Here is a 23593-nt window from a genome sequence, read left to right on the forward strand (position 1 = left end):
CAAAATGTATCTTATCGGGTGTAGGTGATGTAAGCAGAATCAGTAGGTCAATATCATCTCCTACTACAACTAAAGGCTTATTATATTGGCGCTGCTGACCAGTTTAATAGCCGTTTGCACAATGATCCTGTCTGCACCATCATATGCTTGAATGACAGTAATTCCTTAGCCTTGAAGTTTTTTTGTGAGCTGCTGAATAAAACGAAGACTTATTCGCCAGATTTGACGAAAACGTGCTTTGTTCAATGGTTGAGTTCATACTTTTTGAAAAAACTAGTCAGGGGAAGTTATTTTCAAGGATCGTTTTTGTCTTTCGATATTTTATGTTAGTCCTTAGCTGGAGTTGACTATAATTAGCAGTTCTTTGATTTTGTTTGTAATGTATATATTGTAAATTGATAGTCCATCTACAATTATTGTTAAAAAAAAAAAAAAAAAAACTAAATCCTAAAAGTCGTAATTGAAATTCCAATTCTAAAAAACTCAGACTGAATATGTCCTGTCAAAAATTAACATGTTAAGAGACAAAGTATAGTTACAAATTTTAAAAATTATATTATAATGTTTGCTGAAGGCTAGTTTAAGATAAAGCTCTTTTCCCAACTATAAGTTACGTGTTCTGTAGTGAATGTCCACTGACTACGGATCCTCGGACCACCTGTTGGAAAACACTGTTTTGGAAAATTGCAATTTTCTTCAGTTTATTGGAAAATTAATGCTCCACAAGAAATGTCCAATAACATTTTTTCGTATCTAGCATAGTTTTAGCACAAAAAACAAACTTGTAAAGGAAAAATGACCAGAAATAGCTTTTTCAAGATGGCGGCGATTTCCCAGGTTTCCCAAGATTGACATCAATTGAACTCTACAGTATTGTTTCTAATGCTATTCTGAACGTGTGTACCAAAAATCAGCTTGTTCCGAATTTGTTCTACTGATCGCCTCTTTTTTAGTTTAACTGGGCTGACTATTTGTATTCCTTTTTCTGCTAGATTCATCTTAATATTGTCCTCCCCTCTGCGTCTAGGTTTTTGTTTTCCGATTGGACTTCCAATTAAAACTTTGAAAGCGTTCCTCGTTTCTTCCATCCTAGACCTGCCCACCTAAGCCTTCTAGACTTAATGACCCTAACAATGTTTATTAAACCATATAAATTATGTAGTTCCTCGTTATGAAGTTTCCGCCAATCCCCATTCCCGTTTCTCTTGGATCCGAATATTCGATTTAGAATCTTGTTCTCAAATACTTTGTCTACGTTCTCTCAGAGTAAGCGAAAATGTTTCGCAACCATATAGCTAGAACAACAGGCCTGATTATCGTTTTATATATTTTAAGCTTCAAACTCCTCGGCAGAATTCGCGATGGCAAAAGATTTTGAACTGAATAATAATAGGAATTTCCTACTTTCAGTCGATATTTAACTGCTTTGTGGCTATGGCTTTGGTTTATTAATATTAATCCTAGATATTTGAAAGCATTCACTTTGTAGAAAGTATTTGATATTTTAACGCATCCATAATTTGCAGTATTACGATCCCGACGAACTTCCATATAAGTAGTTTTCTCTGCATTTGCTTCTAAACCCATGTCCCATTTCTGCTAAAAATACACTGTTAAGTTACATACTTTTTCTATTGTTGTTTGATTCTTTCATACAATGATGCACTATTACTAGTAATTGCCGTATTAATCAATCAATGAATGAAATAAATAAAATAATTTAATAATTGTTTATTATTATTATTATTTGATAATCTATGGTAACACCGATTTCTGAGCTAACATTTACGATTCTTTTTTGCCATTCCTTGTATTAATAGGTTGATTGGTCCTCTGTATGCTGATGGTATTACAGCGCCACGTATTAGCGTAACAGGAAACCAACTTCCCTTGCCAAGGATAGTGTCCAGGGTTGTCCATCCTGATGAGGGCTATCACGATCACGCTGGAACTGTTATGGTTGTCGCCTGGGGACAGTTTATGGACCACGATCTGACACTTACCGCTACACCACTTGGTAAGTTCTTCTTCTTCTTTTTATAAAATAGACCCTAATTATTAATTTGTTACGAAAACAAGTAGTGGTTATGCTCTATTAAACCGTTGCACTGCAGAATACCAAACAAACTTATTCAAAAGACCGGCATTTTATTCTACCTTATGAACAGTGGACAATGCATCATACCATAACCATGCATAGTCATTAACTAAATAAATAGATTCTTTTTCTTTCCTTTATTGCAAGTGACAGAGCTGCGTGGAATGCATTGGTTACGGTGACGATTCAGTATGATAATAACGACCTGAGTTTATTATTCGTTTGTCATTTGATAAATCGTTGTTTCCTGCATTGCTTTGTAATGGTATTTGTCCGTGTGTGTTTTGTCTCTCCATAGCTTTCCTTGCCAATTGTCCGGTTTTAGCTACTGTGTATACAAGCACCATCCTCTGTGTGAAAGGCCTACTTATGAATGAATTAATACTAAGTTAATAATGTACAGGGGCGCCAGGTTTTCAAAGTCAGTAGGGGTGTTCTAGTTTAGAGTTGACAACAGATGGATCTGGAGCTATGCAATACCTTCATGCTTAGTAGAGGGTCCGGAAGTCTCCTCCTGGAAGTATCCTACATAGACAATATAATTATTATCAATGACACTTATTCTACTACTACAATACTACAACTTCTTCTTCTTCTTCTTCTTCTTCTTCTTCTTATTATTATTATTATTATTATTATTATTATTATTATTATTATTACACCGTGTATAAACATGAAAGATAGTAGGTTTGTATCGAATACTAAAAACTAGTTTATTGCTGACCTCGGTAGTCGTGAAGTCTAGGAGGCAAGAACATCGTTCACGAGGTTCTGGGTTTGAGTTCCGGAGGCGCAAGTATCCGGGCTCGAGCCAAAAATTCTTAAAAGTTAGAGGGCGCCGGCCAAACATGTTCAAAACTGCTAGGGCCCGGGTTTAGAGGGTTGTCAACGACTGGAGCGACTCGGCTCACATCTCATTCACTATCAAGCCGAGCCAACAAATCACCCAACCGAGCCGACTTGAGCCGAAACGAAACGAGCTGATGGCTCACCCCAACTGAGCCGGCTTGAGCCTATTACTCACCTGAGCCGAGTCGGTGCCTCATTTCAACCAAGCTGGCTAAAAATGTTCGCTCAACTGAACCGAGCTGAGCCGGTTGACATTACTACCTGGATTGGGCTTCTACGTAGGCTCAAAACTTCGACCGTTCAGGTCTCAGCCTTGGTGGTAAGAAGTACAGTATATACTTATATTGCAGCTCACGACATTTGAGGCTGTCTCGTTATAAAAATCCATTGTTGTCTTGTTAATCGAGATGAGACGAGATGCGAGCAGTGTCCCATCTCGTGAGCAGCACTAAAAATATTTCACATTTCTGCTTACATTTCTCATAGCTTTCGCTTTCCTGTCTAATCAGGTAATGATTTCAAAACGAGTTAAAACGAGTTAAATGAGCGATCCATTTATCAAAATCGACTCGACTCGAAACTTGACCTAAAAACACTGACTCGGCTCTCGGCTCGGAACTCGACTCGAGAAAATTACCTTTGACTCGACTCTAATTAGCTTTGAGTTTCGAGTCGAGTCGAGTTTTAGCTCGACTCGTGCCCATCCCTATAACTCACGTTTATTTATTCACAATGGCATGCAAGTTATGTTAAACGAGAGAAGAACTTTTATTTGAAAAATACATACGTGTTACGTTCTACGTCAAAGATGCTCGACATGAGTGTCTTTTGTAATTCAGCATACGTTAATTCATCTAATTCTTTCCACATTATTTCCAACGTCTCACAGATAGTAGATGCAACTGCTTTTTGAATATATACTTGAAGTTCAGGTAGGTTGTTAGATAGGGGTGGCTGATACACTTCATTTTTAACATAAGCCCACAAAAAATCACACTCGGTGATATCTGGCTACCCTGGAGGAGCAAGGAAGCAAAATTTGATCCTGACAACTAGCTCGCCTATCCATTGATCTGGTAACTTGTTGAGTTCTTTTCTGACATCCCAGTGCCAATGTGAGAGTGCCCCGTTCTCATGGAAAATATTTCCCATGTTTCTCTTCCAGCTGTATGAAAAGCCCTGTTTGCAACATGTCAAATCCGTTTACAGTGTCCTCCTAGAAACACGTAGGGCCATGCACAGTTTTACGGGTGTCTGCATAAAACGCATTGACATTTTGGGAATCATGGATATGTTCTTCCTAACCATGGGGACTTTTCAAATGTCACATTTTTTCTCTCTTAAAAGTGGAAGGTAGTCTCTTCACAAACACAACTGACTCAATGAAATCATCTTTTCCATAAGGCTTTGCATCGCAACGCAGAACTCAAACCTTGTTTCCTTGCCAGTAGGCTTAAGCACTTGCAACAATTTCTATCGGTACGGGTGAAATTTCAAACTTCTCCGCAGAATCTTCCACACTGTTATCTGCTTCAAATTTAATTCTTTGCTTCTACGAACCATTGAGTTTTGTGGGTTTCATGCGAAAGCCGCATGTAATCAACTGATTCAACTCCTGGTCGGCCTGTTTATTATTATTATTATTATATCTCTTGTAGATACAGCCACTTTTTTTAAAAAAATCTGTATCACTTCCGACTTAAGTGTCTGCATGGTGAATCTATCCTAAATTTCATTGAAGACTAATTACATACTATTTTACATGAAATTCGAAACAATAAATGTTCGATTGTCTTCTAAAATGTCAACAACATTACTAAACCTGCTTGACCATGGAGGCAACGTGCAGTGGCGAATCTGTAAGGTAAAAGCTGAGGGTGGGGTGGGGGGTTGGGCAGCCAGTACCCAGACTATGATAGGTACATATAAACTTCCAAAAATATATAAATAATAGCTTAAATTTTTTTTACTGAAAAAACTGGGGAGGACTAGGCCCTCCCGGCCCTGGCCTAAATCCGCCACTGGCAACTTGACTTCTACTTTCTTCGTTTTCTTTCATCTTGATTTACTGTCACCCTAGCGGCGGAAGGCGTAATTAAACATCAGCTTTACCAGCCACTAAAACTTTTTTGAGTTTTCTTTCATTTAACATAAGCTGCATGTCACTGTGAAATGAAGTCTTTTAGTTTAACGTCATACAATTATACCCGTTAGGCTAAGGGAGACGGATCATTAAGGTAAGTGAATGTTGATGTAATAATTGGTGGAATGAGAATGTGGACAGGGCCGGCTCTACCATATGTGCAACACGTGCATTTCCACGGGGCGACAAGTTTCGAGGGGCGGCAAGATCTGTCATAACTTTATTATTTAAAATAAATATTTCTGGTTGCAAACAGACTTCATGATGATGGTATTTAAATTTACTAAGCTGACCTTCTACTTGAATACTACATTCATAAAGCATGTTTAGGATACATGGACAACAGTGCTAAAGTAAATGGTCAAACAAATCCCAACATGAATTGCTTGATTGTTATTAAATACAAGAACTTAATTCTCGAACAGCAGCGAACGCCTTTTCCATTTAGTTAGTTACCACAGTTTAGATATGAAAACTAGTCTTGTCTGTCACAAACAAGTTCTTTATCATTGAAGGCGGAAAGAAGTTTTTTTTTTTTTTTAAATTAACAATGTAAAAGGAAAATCAAGAAATAAATATAACAGAACTAGTTGCGCTGGAATTGGAAACTGATATATTGAGGTTAAAGCTCGATATTGAATTCTATAAAACAGGATTACCATCTTTCCTCTGCAGGTGTATTTGCTTTTTCTTTCACTAACATAATAGATAATTATTTAAAGAAAAATAGAGACAAAACGAGATTGTATTTGTAGTGTTTAGGCTTTTCTGAGTGTGCGTGCTCTTTCCCTCTATGGGGTAGCATACTTAAAATCGTGAGTTTTAAGATTTGTTCTTTCTGGGGGGGAATGAGTTGGGGGAGGCAAATGATGACATTGCACAGAGCAGAAAATTGCCTAGGGCCTGTCCTGAATGGGGGGAGAAACCGAGTACCCCCCCCCAAATTGCATGTCATTGTGAATAAACAAACGGTACTTATTAATCTTTGTAATCGGGACGATCATTCACAACAGTATAGTAAAAATTAGAGCTAAGCTAGCCACAGAAGCATAACTAAATGTATAAGTCTGTTTACTTCTTCCAAAGCCGGATACTGAAAGTGTTAAAGCATGTTTGTACACATGTAAAAGGGAAATTGCAATGCCAGACGAGTGATATTATTGCCACATATACTTATGTATAGTGCATACATACACAGAGAGAGAAATAAAAGCGAACTACCTTGAAAGAGACTCCCTGTCGAGAATTAGAGAAAGTATGCTAGCTTACAGTTCCATTCACTTGTGGAAAAACAAAAAACAATATTTTGTTCTAGTTTACCTGGTCGCTATCTCTTTAATTTCTTCCCCTTGAACAATGTTTTGTCTTTCTGTCTGCCACCTTGAATACAGAGAAAATATTATCACAGCAAATATTTTGCTTTTCTAATGCATTTATAGAAATTTTCAGTCAATAAATACGGTAGACGGCCGTTCTTCTCTAGTGCTGGAAAACATTTAATTTCTCTATTGATATAAGTGTTTTTAATTAGTTGACTTTCCCCCCTATTAATTAAAATGTTTCTCTTGGTATATAATCAAGCAGTGACGTAATGATTCCTCAGATTTCGCCAGTGTGCAAGGACAAAGTCACATGAAGAACTCCTGAACACTATCAGGCATGATTTTTCATTTCACCCTCAAAATATACAGAGTGGACCAAAAGTAGCTTTATACTTAGTACATATGTACTCTTCAGTACAGTTATATATCCTTTATACATATATTTACTAACAGAATGCCCGTTCTCACACGGGGAGAATAAGTTTCATTTTGGACATAAAGGGATGAATTTGGATTTAAAGAGCATCGGAAGTGTCACTGTTCGTTTCAGTGACCCCGAAAACTATGGATTCGACACTAATAACTGTCATTTTCGATCGTTGTTTATATATATACCCCTCCCCCAAGTTGCAGGGCTGAATTTGGGTTTAAACGACATCAAAAGTGTCACTGTTCGCCTCAGCGACCCCGAAAACTATAAACTGAACATTAATAACGGTCATTTTCAATCATTCTTAAATATCTCCCATAAGTTGCACCGTCAAGGTAAAACGATAAAAAAAAAAAATCCCAGGCTCGAACTTCATCTATGTGGCAAATTTGATCGAGATCGGTCGGGTAGTGCAAGACGTATAAAATCACTTTCATTTTTATATATATATATATTTATATATACAACTATATTTGTTCAATACTGTTGATGTACGCCAGGCACGTAGCCAGGATTTCGTGAAGGGGGGGGGTCCGTGACATGAAGTACTGTGGCCATCACAACAGGGGCTCGATCATTCTAAACTATTTTACTGGAATATATACTGGTTCGTTCAGCCAGGATTTCGTAATGGGGGGGGGGACGGGGGCGTGATATGAAATTCTGATTGCCCAGGAGCTCGATCAATCTAAACTACTTTACTATCAACATATAGTTGTTTGTTAGGACAATAAAATGAGGATATGTTGGTAAGTATTTTAATAACGAACTATGAGAAATCTCGAGTATAATAATTTTAAAAAACGTGCTGAAAAAGATTTTACAATATTTACATCCTTCCTCTGTTCATTCAAATATAACAATTTTCCTTTCATTATGACCCCAACTATTATAAAAAAGTACATATTCACTATTATAAAAAATACATACTCAATAATGTATTGTAAAATATTTTACAATATGTGCGTTCCTTTCTCTGTTGAATCAAATGTTAACAGAACTATCTTTCCATATAAATTTTTCTTTTTATTATTCCGTCAACTACTATCTGTCCCAATGACAGGTTAAAGGAGCAGTAGAAAATTGTTTTTGAAATAACATGTTTGATACTGCAAGGATGCGATGACGAAAATTTATGATAAAAATATCCACGTTGTTACACAACGGTACTATACTTTCGGAAGCTTGAAATCTCCCTGACTAGTAGCAGAAATTCTGGGAATTCCGTAACTTTCTAGAAATTCTGAGAATTCCGTAACTTTCCTAGAAATTTCAAATTCCCTGACTCTTAAAGGATATCTCGCTCACCTCGCCATCATGTATTTCAAATAATACTAATCTCTTCATAAGAAAGAGTAAGCAAAAGCTTCCTGATTTTTTAAATTTTTCACGCGATCCTTCTTTTTCTCATTTCATTTTTTTCATCCTTCCTTATTTTTTCACATCTGATCTCAAAAGGGGGGGGGGTCCGGACCCCCGGACCCACCCCCCTTGGCTACGTGCCTGTGTACGCCATTGGTGTCTCTGGCATGTAAACACTGAAGGGAGACAGTTAAAACAAAGAATGCTTGTACACCCTAACAAAATTTACGTTAAAAGCGTGAGGTAAATGGGTAGCTACTTGATTAAGAGTTAACTGGGTCTATTTTCTACCCCTACCCAGTGATGCAAACCTAAAACGTCATAAAATTCCATCTCGAGAGGTAGGAATTCACATTTGCTCTTGAATTTCCCATACTATAATAATAACCAATATCCTCAACTTACAAACTATGAATAGTGAAATTAGTATATATCAGTCATTGTCATCAATATATGTGTGAGTTGTTCGAAACTTCCGATCGTCTACGTTTATCCAACAGTTTATGAACAAGTATTTTTGTGACTTGCAAGCGACAGTTGATAATGCTGATGAAAATAAGTACCTACAGTTTGTTCTGAGTTTAGTAATTCCATCACGCTTTTATGCCATAATAAAACTACATAAACTTCATTGTTTCAGTTATTTCGTATAGAACGATTTGCAAGCTGAACATTTCTCGTTTTATTTTCTTCTGTTAATTCTGTTCTTTCTTTCATTTTGTTTTTCTTTTAATATCAGAGTACAATTAATGGTCTTTCGTACTTGTTTCTTAGATTCACAAGTCATTACATAGATCACTTGAACGCTACCATGCATTTTATAGTAACAAAATTTGACAATTAGCATTAACTACAAGTTTATTGAAGACTTATTTGTCCACTTCTCTGAAATAGATAATTTTGTTGACGTCAATGAAAGAGAGAGAGAGAAAAAATCCCATACATCGTGCCATTTTTTTTTTTTTTTTTTTTTTTTTACGAAAATTCCCTTTATCCTATTTCGTGAAAGCAGTGTCAAAAAATGTCATAATATAGGATTTTATCCACGGGTTGGCATCACTGCCTCTACCAGTACAATTAAAAATATTTTTTTTTCTATCATTTGCTAATGATCTTTAGGTAACTTCGTCTTGATGTAGCGTAATTGAACCACTAATATTATTCGTTAATTTTATACTTTTCTACCTTCCTTGTTTTCTTCCTATCATGCCTTCTACTACGCACTCAGACTACAATATCTTTTCCAACAATCTTCGAACATTTTTAAAAGAATATTTCATACTATACAAATTCTTTTTACTCCTGTTATTCCCAATACTCTTCATTAGTTTACTATTCCAATCAACTAAGTATGTATTCGACATTAATATAGACCGGTTTTTATACACGTTCCTTACGTTTCACGTTCTGTCAGGGGTTGTAGAGGTCTTAACTCCCATTGGAGACCGAAGTTGGACTTAAAGGCCATTATTACTGTCACCAAATCAACTTATGAACCCCAGAACTATGAATTTGATACTAATCTCCATTATTTTTACATGTCACACTCGCTCCTCAAATTTGCTTGTGAGGGCTAACTTGGATTAAAACGGCATTGGGAATAACTGTACATCTCAGCAACCTCGAAAGCTATGTATGGACTCGACACTAATATCGGTCGTTGTCTATCATTTTTATATGTCACTCCTCTCACTGCCCCTAAGTATGCTAGGGGTATTTACTCCACTGAAGTTGGATTTAAATGACATAAGAACTGTTGCCAATCAACTTAGAAACCCCGAAAACTATGGAATCGACAATGATATTAGTCGTTTTCGATTATTTTTACATGTCGCCATCCCCTCAGGGGTAATAATGGGACTGAACTTGGACTCAAGCGCCATACTATTCATCTCAGTGACCCTGAAAACTATGGATTCGACACTAATATCAGTCGTTTTCTTTCATTTTTATACGTCATCCCTCCCACTCTCCCTAGGTAGGCTAGGGGGTCTTAATTCCACAGTGCTCTTTTCCAAACTATATGTAATATGTGTACTAAGTCTAGTTAAAATTGTTCCAAGCTTTCCAGAGTTATGCTGGAACATACATATTGTGTATATAAAGACTAATAGATAAAAACATGCATTAGTTTTTCGATAATAACTCAGGTTTATAATAATAGATCTATGTAAGCTATAGTACGATCAATACCTGTTTGAGATCAAAGAATGATCTACTTTGTATATGTTACTATAAGAGCGATCATTGGTTTACCATACCATACCCATACCCATACCATACCATACCCATAATGGAACCCATACCATCATTGGTATGGGTTCCATTATCACATCAAAATTACTTTATGGATTGGGATCAATTTTGATATGTGAGAAATTCTTTTCGGTGCACATTTACTATATGGATCCACATATTTGTAAAATATACAAAACGTGTTTCACGTGTGTGATACGTATCTACGTAGAAATACATTAATGAAAGTCTAACCTGTTAAACACGAATTCGCCCATAAGATAGCCATTAACTATAATATACAGAAGGAAATGGAGTATCTGAAGCCAGTATGCTATCATGACGCACAACCATACAAGTGTCCGAGATTTGAGGGATCTACATATTTGTACTTTGAAACACAAATGTACAAGCAATGAAAATGTAAGGAATATTACCTATAACGTCTTTAGTAATATAAATTCATAATTCAACAGTAAGTGCTTTTATGCTATATACAGCGTTTTGCGCTATCCCCACTTATCTGTATACCCAACGTCGGTGACACGCCTACAGACGCACCCCTTTGCCATTTTCGGGCTTCCCTGCTGCGCTCCTGCCCTGACTCGGTTAGATAGCATTCGTGCTTTTTAGTGGTTACCTAGCAAAAATTGATTAGTGCTCTTTGCACAATAGTTCTTATCGTATATGTACTCTGAACTGTAGCCCTCCTAAAGTAAATCCTCTATACGAATCAAGCTAATCCCCCAAAAATGATTGTTTAAGATTCAAAGTCCACTTTCAGAAAAAGTATATATGCAATGAATTTATGTATGGATCCGCACAATAAATCTGTACCTTCTCTACTCCTCATTCTCTGCTTATCTTTGTTGTGAGTGGCCCCATGCCATGTGAGCTCCTGGTAGGCATTGATGGGAAGTATTTTTAAAAATACAAAATAGACTTTTGAAAATATGCGTTGGAACAGGTTATTTCTGTGTCGTATCTTTGTAAACACAGTCGTCTCTCTACACTGTTTAAATTCACAGGCAATTTTATTAAGAAACGATGGTTGCTAGTTAAACAAATCAAATACAAGGAAAAAATACATAATTAACCATATTTTCAATCACGTTTCCTGCAATTTTTATCCTTTTATATCTACGTTAATTGTTACAATTTGATGCCTCAAAATTAGTTATGGAAACCATTTGCTGCATACCTTAACTAACAAATTACTCAAGTACCATCTGTACATTTTGATTATCTCATTGATGTGTGTGTGTGTGCAAATTTTGTGTGTAAAAAGGACGAGCGGCTTGCGCGAACTACATTCCAAAGCATAGAAGCGTTTAGACTTCGTAATTATATTTGCTATCGTTTTTATGGAATATAGTTGTACTGTATATACGTATACTTTCGAAATCCTACCACCACTTTAAGCATCCTCTTCTTTTTCTAAGCGTTTATTGAGCACATAAAACGCAATTTTCTCTTTTAATTGTACTTAAACCGTGTACTGAAGCGTTACCGAACTTGTCTTTAACAACACCATCTAGTGACGAGAAAGCAAAATGTTTAGCTAACAGATGTTATAATAATACTATAATCATTCAGCTATATCCTCGTTTATTTTTCATTGCTTATAATTTTTAGTGTGCGTTGTCTTCCTCAAGAGCCAGCTCGCAAGGAGGACAAGATTGGGCATATAGAAAACGAGGGAGAGAAATTTTTCTAATTATGCATATAACGATTCGCTTGTTTTGCAATCTGCTATAACCCAAATGCTTGCAGGCGACATAATTGTGGTACGACTACTTTTGCCTTGTTCTTATTAAGTTGAAGAAAGAAAAAGAAGAAGAAAAGAAGGCTTTAGCCTGGCATAGATAGTGCAACATTTGCGTAATATATAAAATGGATACCTTTATATCTCGTTATTATTCAGATCTTTTTCTAGTACTTTTTTAAATGTGTTAATTGTTGTTAATACTTTACATTCTTTATGATTTGCTTCCTGTTTAGATAGTAAAGTCTCGTTTAAGACATCCTCAGCATAACACGTGACCACAATGTAGTTTTTCTTGTCTATGTGCTGGTGGTGGTGGCAAAACTCACCTTCTATTTCTTCAAGTAGACTTACATTGGCGGATTGGTGCTGGTATAGTTTTGGCGCACCACGTTTTAGAAGGTTTACAGCTAAATCTAATACTTTACATGAATAGACATATTCGTAAAGAACAAATTTCTGCAGGCGACAGAATTAAATACAAAGTAATATAGCTGTATTTTAGGTTTACAAGAATAATTAGTGTAAAATCATTCCAAGTGTTTTACTACGGATAAAATAAGTGACTGCATATGAAAGATGACTCTATTTGATGCTATTTTGCACCGGCGGTGTACTTCTGTACAGTGTACAGAAACTGTATTTTATGTTTACAAGTGGAGTGTTACAAGTATGAAACCACGACAAGTGCTATTGAGATTCGTATCATTGCCATTTTGTTTACTATCGCTTAAGCGTCTACCGTTGTTGATGCTCCTGTTTCCTTCGGACGCACCCTAGCATTATCGCGCTGGATCGCAGGGTTCTCTCTCCCCTGACTCGGCTAGACAGAATTCGTACTTTTTAGTGGCCACCTAGCACATGTTGATTTGTGTTTTGCACTGTAGTTTTTATGCCATATATTCGGAAGCTGTATTTGTACGTAAACTGTAAAATAATTATAATTTTACAACAAATACTTCTGGTGGCCTTCTTGAATTTTATCTACGTCAAGTGAGATGTTTTCATATGTCGCCCAACGCAAACCTTTTACGGGACAATAAGAAGTTAATTAGAAAAATAATTATATATTTGTTTAAACAATCATTTCGAGTGGTGCTCCGAAAGTAAACATGTAAGAACGGATTATTATTTTAGGTCTACTAGTCATGCATGAAGAAGGGAATTCATTTTTCAAATCTATTTGGAAGTGCAGACGCCTGAGAAAGAGAATGCATGCTGGTACTATATAGATAGGGCGCCGAAGGCGCAGGTGTAGGCAGTCATTTGAAGCCATTACAACTAAAAATATGTATTTTGAAAAGTTCATATAAGGTTATGGATTATGTATAATGTGTACAGTCCTCCTTTTATGGAACATTATATTATAGATATACCATTAATGTATTTTGCACCTCGTTACTTTAGTTATTCCAGCATAAGTAAGGGGCCTAAATTCCTTAGTCTGTCATTCTTTGTAAATTAACAGTTTTACTTGTAAAATTTCTACTTTCATCATGGGGACTAGACCCAATCTGCACCGATTATAATATGGAAATATAGAATGTATACAAACATTCAACTAAAAATAGTTAGGGCAGCCTAATTAAATATTTGTAATCAAAATTTTTTCGATGTCTATCGATGATATAAAAATCAATGCAAGAACACACGAATATCATTTTGAGAGCAAGTAAAGAAATCGAACTGAAAGACAATGTCGATAAGACATACTTAATCTAGACACCAGACAAAATTTTATACCGTGATCACTAATGCCACTAATGGTAAGATATGGGAGTGGTGGGCGAAAAGACCAGACTTTTTGTGATATTTTTAGCCACACATTTAGTTATTGAATTCTTGTACTCAAGTGTGTTAAAAGGGAGTTGTAAAATGAAATAGGTTGACAAAGCCTACTCTGCTAGTTACAGAATTTCACATTGACTCCTAATAGAAGTTAACACTGTCTTTTCTCCATCTGGGACATCTCTTCAATACACCGTATTGCTTCGTATCAATGAGTAGATCGTGCTTGATCAACGATCTATCTCGAAGTGACAAAACCACCACTTCAATTGAACTGTTTTTTTTGTTTTGTTTTTTAAATATGAATAGTTGCCCATCTTCTTTAAGCTCCAGGTCATAATTACACAGAGTGACCCAAAAGTAGGTATACAGTACCGTATTGATCATCTCATTGCATTTTATAACACTTCTTATTGTTATACATCAGGTAGACTTAGTTTCTTTATTATTTGTTCTTAATGTCCATTTCCTAATACCTTAAGCTCGGATCAGCCGAAGCAAATAAACCCATAAACTAGAATGTTATACTTGATCAATGCAGGGGTGTATACCTACTTTTGGACCACCCTGTATTATATTTACGAAAACCTAAGGAAAAGAGAATATACTCTTACTGGAGTGAAACTTTTCTTAACGGACGTCTCTCAATAGTGGACTTCTCCATATACGGACATTTCTTTTTTATCCCGACAAAAGGACAAAATAGAGTGGGTGGGGGAAGATGTCCTAGTTTTTAATCATAAGACAATAGCAAACAGAAAAATACGAGTTAAAGACTTAAACTTACAGGATATTAGTCCTTCCGCTAGACCCTGTGTGACGGACTTGAAGGAAGTAAGTACGGCAAGTAATAGAGGGGCGGGTAAGTAAACACTCCAATTAGGCATCTCTCCCACACTGTCGGTGTAAGATGCCTATTTCTTGTAGGTAAGATGCCACACTTTTTTTGGCATGGCTATTACCGTAAGATTGTGAAATAGAACGATTTTTGTTTATTATGATGTGTAATAAATTATGTACCGATACTGACAGCGGCTTAGTCTAATGTACACAAATAAACTATATGGAATGCGTGTAAATAATACAACAGTCAACACACTGTAGGAAAAACCATCAAACACAAAGAAAATAGTACGTTTAACGAAAACAAAGTAATTTTGATAAAGTTATAATAGGTTAAGTAAACATTAAGGCAATACCAGAAAGTACAATAAAAATTTGGACAATGAATACAATGTCAGAAATGTTAAACCGTTAGGCACTAGACATGCTCAGAAAACACATAACGTTGAAATAGGCACTCGTAAACGCAATGTGGTGTATTGTTTTCGAACATAGTGTAACATGAGCACAACCGTACCTGCTCGTTAACTCGTAAGCAAAAACAAGTAGGCTCTAAAATTTCCTTAGCCTGTACGATTACAAACAACTAGAGCACTTAGCAGGTTCTTCAGAACATGTAGCATGAAACCATTTCTGACAGGTAATTCACCTTACCCAATCCACTTTAGGGCTATCTGGATCAAAACAATACAACCCACAAACACTGCAATAGTTATCCGATTGTGCAGCGTAAGTACTTTTCCATCTTTTCCTGGGGTTGGTGGTTTTGGTGGGAATTTGTTTTGCAGATGTGTTTGGGACATCCAGATTCAATACAGACGCCTGACATTTACATCGGACGTTTCTTGGTACGAGAACTGTTACAGGATAAATATCACTGAAAGATACTTGCGGAGACGTTTGAATTGGAGCGGCCAACTCTAAATTGGTCGAAGACCGGTCAGAAGAAGCAGAGCTTGTTGGCGTATCTTCACGTGAAAGCTGGTTAGGCGATGTCTTCGTAGACCTAAGTGTGTTTGTAGTCCTTTTACCGGGCTGAGGAAGGCGAGAAGGTCCCGGCTGCGGCTCCAATTCAGTATCAGTAGAGGGGAGGTTTTTTGAGCATACTGGGTTTGCACAGTGGGAAGCGTGACCGTCAAAAATGAGTAATACCTTCCTGGTCTGCACAGGTCTACGTGGAATGAAGTGCTGCTGTAATCAGGTCATGCAAATGTCAGAATTGACGTACCCAGATAACTAATTTGTTATTATGGTTGCACCATTGGGCATAAAGTCCGCCCACTCCTGCTTTTTGTTCTTATATTTAAAAATGCATTTAGGAGGTAAAAAGACATCTGCTCTGCAACATATGATGACAGAAATGATTTCACCTTTTTCGCCAGACCTAACTTGGTTCGTTGAAGACACTTTAACATAAATAACGTGTTCTACATGTGCGTTCATCTGGAGACCTTTTCATGGACATCGACGGAATTTGGTAGAATTGTGATGATTGGAATGCATTCATCCCTCCTGTTCGTATTTGTTCTACTGCGAATTGCAAGCTCTCTTCTGACAACTCCGCTCGTTGAGACATTCGTTGATATATCCATGTAATTATCTGCAACGACAAAAATGGGCATATTTAGTCACTATGACGGCAGTACAATCGTGTATATCGAATGAGAAAAGCAACTGTTATCTTAGCTTTTACATTTGTATCAATCTACAGGTATCCACATATTTTTCTTGCATTTTCTGCTGCCCTGGGCATCTTGTACTACAGCATGCAACTCAACATCAACATCAACATCATAGGCATCTTGCACTGCACTTTTTAAGGCATTATCCCGTTCAGCGGTTCAAGATGCGTAATCCCTTATCTACACGCCATGTGCCTCCAACTGCATTTGACTCATATTAGTTCATGGCATAATCTGTCTTCATGTTTCCTGCTCAGTTTCAGAATAATAACTTTAATAGCTACTTATTAACCACAACTTATGTGCATTTCACCAACTATTTTTAGCCATAACAAAGGGTACTTAAAACACTTGTTTTCTTCTCTTCGTTCGCACACTACTTCAATCACCTTATGGTGTTGATAAAATAACAGACATACAATCCTATCTCTGCTGCGGGCATTCCCCTGCCATCTCGTTGCGTAAGTTCCAAGCAGTGCATTTGTAGGCATCTTCGACGCATAGGCATCTCACCCTCACTCACTCTATATGAATTATTGTAGGACAGAATCTTTCTATTTACGGACATGCTTAGACACAGACACGTACAGACTTCGTTTAGCTCCTCCAAACGTTTTAGCAGACTTAGTAGACCTAACATCATCATAACCGACAGGAATTATTCTCAGCTCATATGTACTTAGAATAGAGAATATTTTGTACAATTTGAAAGTACATCTTCAATTGATCCCTTCAATTGATCTAGCAGTTATAAGCCAGTTTCGATCAGAAACTAGTGTCAGAAGAATTACATGGCAGACAAACAAACAAATAAATAAATAAATAAAGCTTTTTCGAAGAAATTCATACACCATGAAGATAATTTAGTTCTGTCTACATTAAACTTTTCCGAAGAAATTCACACTCCATCAAGATTGGTTAGTTCTGTCTACATTAACCTTTTCCGTAGAAATTCACACACCAAGATTGGTTAGTTCTGTGTACATTAATCTTTTCCGAAGAAATTCATACATCACCATGATCCGTAGGTTCAGTCTACATTAACCTTTTCTGAAGATTTTTATACACTATCATGATTGGTTAGTTCTATCTACATTAACCTTTTCCGAAGAAATTCATACACATCATGATTGATTTGTCCTGTCTACATTAACCTTTTCCGAAAAAAATCATACATATCATGATTGGTTGGTTCTTTCTACATTAACCTCTTGCGAACAAATTCAAACTAACCAATCATACACTCTACATTAACGTTTTCTGAGAAAAAATCGTACACATCATGATTGGTTAGTTCTTGCTGCAAACCTCTTTCGAAGAAATTCATACACCACCATGATTGGTTAGTTCTTGCTACATTAAACTCTTGTGAACAAATTCATACACTACGATGATTAATAAGTTATATCTACATTAACCTTTTCTGAAGATATTCATAAACCATCATGATTAATTAGTTCTGTCTACATTGTCCTTTTACCAAGAAATTCATACACTATCATGATTCGTTAGTTCTATCTGCATTTTCATTATTTAATAATAATGCTCCATGTTTTTATTGAATAACTTCTATTTTTAATACAGTCAGAAGCGAAAGAAAGGATTTCTATAGAAATGTGACATACTTGAAAAAAGAAATGATCATAAGCATGATATTTTGCAGTACATCCCAGCAGTGAAACTTTTCTATTTCTTTACAGACAGGAATTTCCTTTCATTTCCCAGTAATTCGAACACTGACAAGGGAACATCTTATATTGACAGTAGCATCATCTAATCAAACAATGCGCAATCGATAGAGGAGTGAAGAAAACGAGAAATCCAAACTTTTACGGGCCGATACCCAGAAACACTGGAAATACAGAGGAAAGAAGGATCTAGAATCATGGGAAGATAGCAATGCAAAAGATACACTTACATAGGAAGAACTTCAAAATGATTAAAGTAATCCAAATGACATTAACAAAACAGTAGAGTAAGCAAATATTATTCCCACAGACATGCTCAATAGCATCTTATGTAATGCAGTGTTGCCAACTGAGCATAAAATGAAGTTTTGTAAATGGCACAAATTATAACATCTAGCAATCTAATTATGAGTAGAACGATACCTGTGAAGTCGTGATGTACAGTGTTGCCAACGTTTGAAAATAGGCCTATATGACTTCTTCTAAAAAGTTTTGTGTTTGATACTATTCTGATTTTCCACTTGGGTAAAACTGCTTCGATACTGTTCTTCGTCCCTTATTTTCGTACTTCAGTAATTATATTCTTGTTTCTGGTCTCATACTTTGATTTTAACTAGTTCGAATCGTGTACTATGTACTCTTCTACATCCAAGATTCAAATAGGAATTCATATAGGCCTATCTTCAACCGTTGGCAACACAGTACGTCAAGACTTCACAGGTATGGTTCTACTCATAATTAGATTTGCTAGATGTTAAAATTTGTGTTCCGTGCCATTTAACAAAACTTCATTTTGTGCTCAGTTGGCAACACTGCATTACATATGATGCTATTGGGCATGTCTGTGGGAACAATGTTTGCTTACTCTACTGTTTTGTTAATGCCATTTGGATTACTTTAATCATTTTGAAGTTCTTCCTGTGTAAGTGTATCTTCTGCGTTGCTATCTTCTCATGATTCTAGATCCTTCTTTCCTCTTTATCATCTGTGTTTTTGGGTATCGGCCCTTAAAACTTTCGATTTGTCACTTTTCTTCATTCCTCTATCGATTGCGCATTGTTTGATTGGGTAATGCTACTATCAATATAAGATGTTCCCTTGTGAGTACAGTATTTCAATATTAGTCTATATATTTCTATAATTAATGTATTGCAATGTTTTATTCGGTAGAGTCTAATAAAAGTCCAGGATACACCTAGGTAAAGCCTTTCACATATTTATTTACAAAATAAATATCTAAACAGTTTTACAAAGTTTTTGTAATTCTTTAAATGTTTTCAGAGTTTAGTGAGTCCTCGACACACACAATAGTGGCTTTGGAATAAAGGTTCATCTTATCTTAGGTTATGACGAGAACTCCTTTGCTCATTACAGTTTGCAGAGTAGGTGACTAGACGGAGTCTCCTTTGCTCATTGCAACCTCGGGAGACAATCATAGGATTTCTCAGCAGCTAATTGCAACCTTCAGAAAGGAATTATCCGTAACTAATTGCGGCCCCAGGAGGAAGGTGTCGATAGGTTATTGATCAGTTGTAGACTGATGCCTCCGTCGTCTTGCAGTCTTCTTTTATAGAAGTCCTCTTGAGGGGAAGGTACGTGAGGGGAGGTCGACTATTTTTTTGTTTTCTTCCGATCCGTCTTCCATCGTAGATTGGAGTTTATGTTTAGAATACAATAACACGTGTTCGTGCTTGAAGCAATGTTTATAAAATAATTGTTTACGCGTGAAGATATGGAAACTTACAGTAATTTGAACTCTGATGTAAATACAGTATTTCGATATTAGTCTATGTATTTCTATGTAGCCGATGTACTGTATACTGCATAGGCCTACGACTCCAGGACAAATAACCATATCCCATTGGTGTTAGATATTAACATGTTTAATTGCATTAATAACTAAACTTAAGTACTAATCCATCCCACAAATAATGATAAGCTAATTTGATTAATCAAAGCATCGAGATTATAATAGTATACTATAATATCTAATGAAGTGCCTCTGAAAATTTGCGTTTCTGTGCATATTTGTAATATACTGAAACTTAATTCTGCAGCACGTACAAACAAATTAAATACAAAAATATTACTTTACTTTTTGATATTATTTTAGTAAAAATACTTTCAAGTTAACTTGACGCTTAAGTCATAGTCACGTTTATGAGTATTCTGCCATCTACACAGAGGAAAAAGTAATGCACGTACTGGCTGGATAAAACAGAATTATACGGATACCGTGTAAGCTCTGCTGAAATCCATCTATTTCAGATGTTGCATGTATCCCACACCGCTTCGAGGTGAAGCGTCCAAGGAGTGAGTTCTGGTAGTCCGGACCTTCCTCCCCGAAATCTCTGCTTTTCTGTAATATAGTCTAATTTTAGGGCTAATTTAAAAAAAAAATTAATATTATTTATCTTCATATTGATTTTAGCTCCCCCCCTCTCCCAGAAGCTTTGGACTCCTCCTGAAATAAATTGCTGCGGCCGTGCTTGCTGGTTTCCATTTGGCAAATGTTAGCCCATACTAAAAACTTTTTCCTACAGAAGTTTTTCGGTCTTCTATGATCTTTTCAATGACGTATCATAGTGATTTCTACACGCATTTTCAAAATTTAAAATTTTTGGGTTACCCTAAGAGGTCCTGTGGCACAATTAGAGCGCTTCATTTGATGCGTCCTCTGATATGTCCCAATCTCACTTTTTGTTTATAATCCTTTTAATCTCCGACCATTTGGAATTATATAAGTACTGGACGTTGTATATAAACACCCGATCACATGAACTCTGAATAAACTAAACTTGTATATCCTCTGTGTGTCGGATATCCCTCATTTGCGGAAAAATAGTCATTTCCCATTGGTGTCCATTATTCAGATGTTTAACTGTTGTAATCCTCTGCTGTCGTCCAGATAACAAATACATAAAAAATGCAGCAAATGTGCAAGTGTTCAAGCAGCTTGAATCAAGTTTGCAGCAACAAGAAAAATTAGCCAGATATAAAGTCGTATGCAGGGCTGGCCCTAGGTAATTTACTGCCCCGTGCAATGGCATTGTTTACCGCCCTTCTCCTTCCTCCAGACAGAACAAATCTTAAAAGTCACGATTGTAAGTTGCTACCCCATCATGAACAACGAAGGGGAGGGGAAAAGCACTCGCACTCAGTAAGCCCTAAACACTACAATACAATCTCGTTGTGACTGTTCCTTTTTCTTTAAATAAAATCTATTATGTTAGTGAAAGATAAAGCAAACCCACATGCAGAAAAAAGATGGTAATCCTTTTTATAGAGTTCAATATCGAGCTTCAATCTCAACATGTCGGTTTGCAATTCCAGTGCAACTAACTTCTTTTATCTTTATTACTAGATTTTCATTCTACATCTGTTAAAAATTTAAAAAAAAAAAAAAAACTTGTTTCCACTTTCAATGATAAAGAATTTATTTGTGACAAAGTCAAGACTAGTTTTCATATCAAAACTATGATAATTAACTAAATGGAACAGGTGTTCGCTATTGTTCGAGAATTGAGTTCTTGTATTTGACAACAATCAAGCAATTCATGTTGGGACTTGTTTGACCATTTGCTTTAGCACTGTCCATGTGACCTCTAAACTAATGCGACCTAAACATGATTTAAGAATGTAGTGTTCAAATAGAAGGTCAGCTTAGTAAATTTAATTACCATCATCATTAAGTATGTTTTCAACAACAAATATTTATTTTAAATAATATAGTTATGACAGATTTTGCCGCTCCGTGCAAATGCACGTGTTGCATATATGGCAAAGCCGGTCCTGGTCGTGTGATAACAAACTAAAATAGCGCAAGCAAAAATCAAGTAAATATTAACTTGATTTTTAGCTTAACGTGCTCTTTTATCGAGTTAGTGTATGTAAATGACAAATGCTGGAAATAATTTCACTAGTGCAATACTGCATTATATTTTCTAGAGAGAACACGCCTAGGATTAAAAAAAAATGTCATTCCGCAAGTGAAAGAACCACGAAATGCAACAGAAGAAAATGAAGAAAGGGTAAAGAGAAACAGCAGAGAGTAAATAAGCATTTTTTTTTTTTTTTTTCAAAAACTGGCCTGGTTTTGACGATTTACGCAGTTGGTGCAATTTACCGTGGCTTGATGTTTATGAACGTTGCATTCTTGCGACTCACGACTTATAAATCAGACAGGCTAGACACTCTCCGAGGCAGGACTTTCCCTTTTTCTCTTCCAAACACAAGTACTGGTTGAATCATGAGTTCGTTTCTTCGTATGCACTTAATTTTTCCTTTTTTTATAATTGTACACAAGCAAACGAATACAAGAAGAGGGGAAAAGGTCCCAAGGATTACAGGATGCTTTCACGTATCTGCCATTTTTTTTTTCTAGAAAAGCGCATTGCTGCTGCTGCAATTAATATATATTTCTCTTAACCTCCTTTTGGACATATTGCACATATACATAACTCCTGGTTACTACTGCCTAATGAATGACTACGGATAAGTAGGAATATATGTGTGTGCTCGATATTTGGGTGTAACTGGCTAGAAGCATAAGAGACAGAAAGATCATCTGCATTGTTCTACCCTTAATTTGTATTTCAGTCTTCAGTCTCTAGGATAAATGGCAGTATATTCAAAACTTGCGTAGCTGAAGAGGAATCCTACAAAAACTATACGTTCCTTTGAATAATTCTGGGTCTTCTGGTGCTTCTATCTCATAGTTTCTTCCTCTTTGAATTAGAAATCCCTTGAGGTTTTTCTCTTTTTCCTACATATTATATTACTAGCTGAAATACCCATTCTTCGCATGGGTCAGATAAAATATCTATGTAAACAAACTGAACAACAAAAGAAAAAATCATCGGTCATTATTTACAAAAATATCGGTCGCTACTTTTACATATCCCGGTAAACGCCCCCTCGGACCCCCTGGTCTCAATTTTTTTTTAAAAAAAAAAGAACCCTCTGGTCCTGGCCCCCAGCCGATGGGGGCTATATTTGGAAGTTAATACATGTAGGAGTATCACCATTCATCTCAGCGATCGCGAAAACTATGGGTTTGACACTAATATCAGTCATTTTAGATTATTTTACATATCTTGGTATCCTCCCCGGTGATCCCCGGCCCTCAGCCGAATGGAGTGAATTTGGAAGTTAATGCGACCGGAGTTTTACCATTGATCTCATCGACCATATGGATTCAACACTAATATCGATCATTTTCTACTACTTTTACATGTCCCGGTAAACGCCCCTGTGGTTCGAATTAAAAAAAAAAAAAACATCTTTGTCTTGGTATAAGGCCTGGACCAAGGTACCTGTGACCAAAATTTGGTAACTCTCAGTCCACTCGTCTGGTCCCCAGGTCGCACACAGACACACATACAGACA

General features: G+C 36.3%; 1 protein-coding gene across 1 annotated transcript in view; it reads left to right on the forward strand.

Annotated features, from left to right (window-relative positions):
- cysu (peroxidase homolog) overlaps positions 1–23593 on the forward strand; it is a gene marked incomplete at its 3' end in the record, with an annotated part of 322966 nt that overhangs the window by 254538 nt on the left and 44835 nt on the right. The window contains 1 exon segment of the mRNA XM_081756057.1: positions 1821–2017. Coding sequence (XP_081612183.1) covers positions 1821–2017 — 197 coding nt within the window.

The sequence above is a fragment of the Thermobia domestica genome, chromosome 4, assembly GCF_964235325.1.
Source record: "Thermobia domestica chromosome 4, izTheDome1.hap1.1, whole genome shotgun sequence".
NCBI lineage: Eukaryota > Metazoa > Arthropoda > Insecta > Zygentoma > Lepismatidae > Thermobia > Thermobia domestica.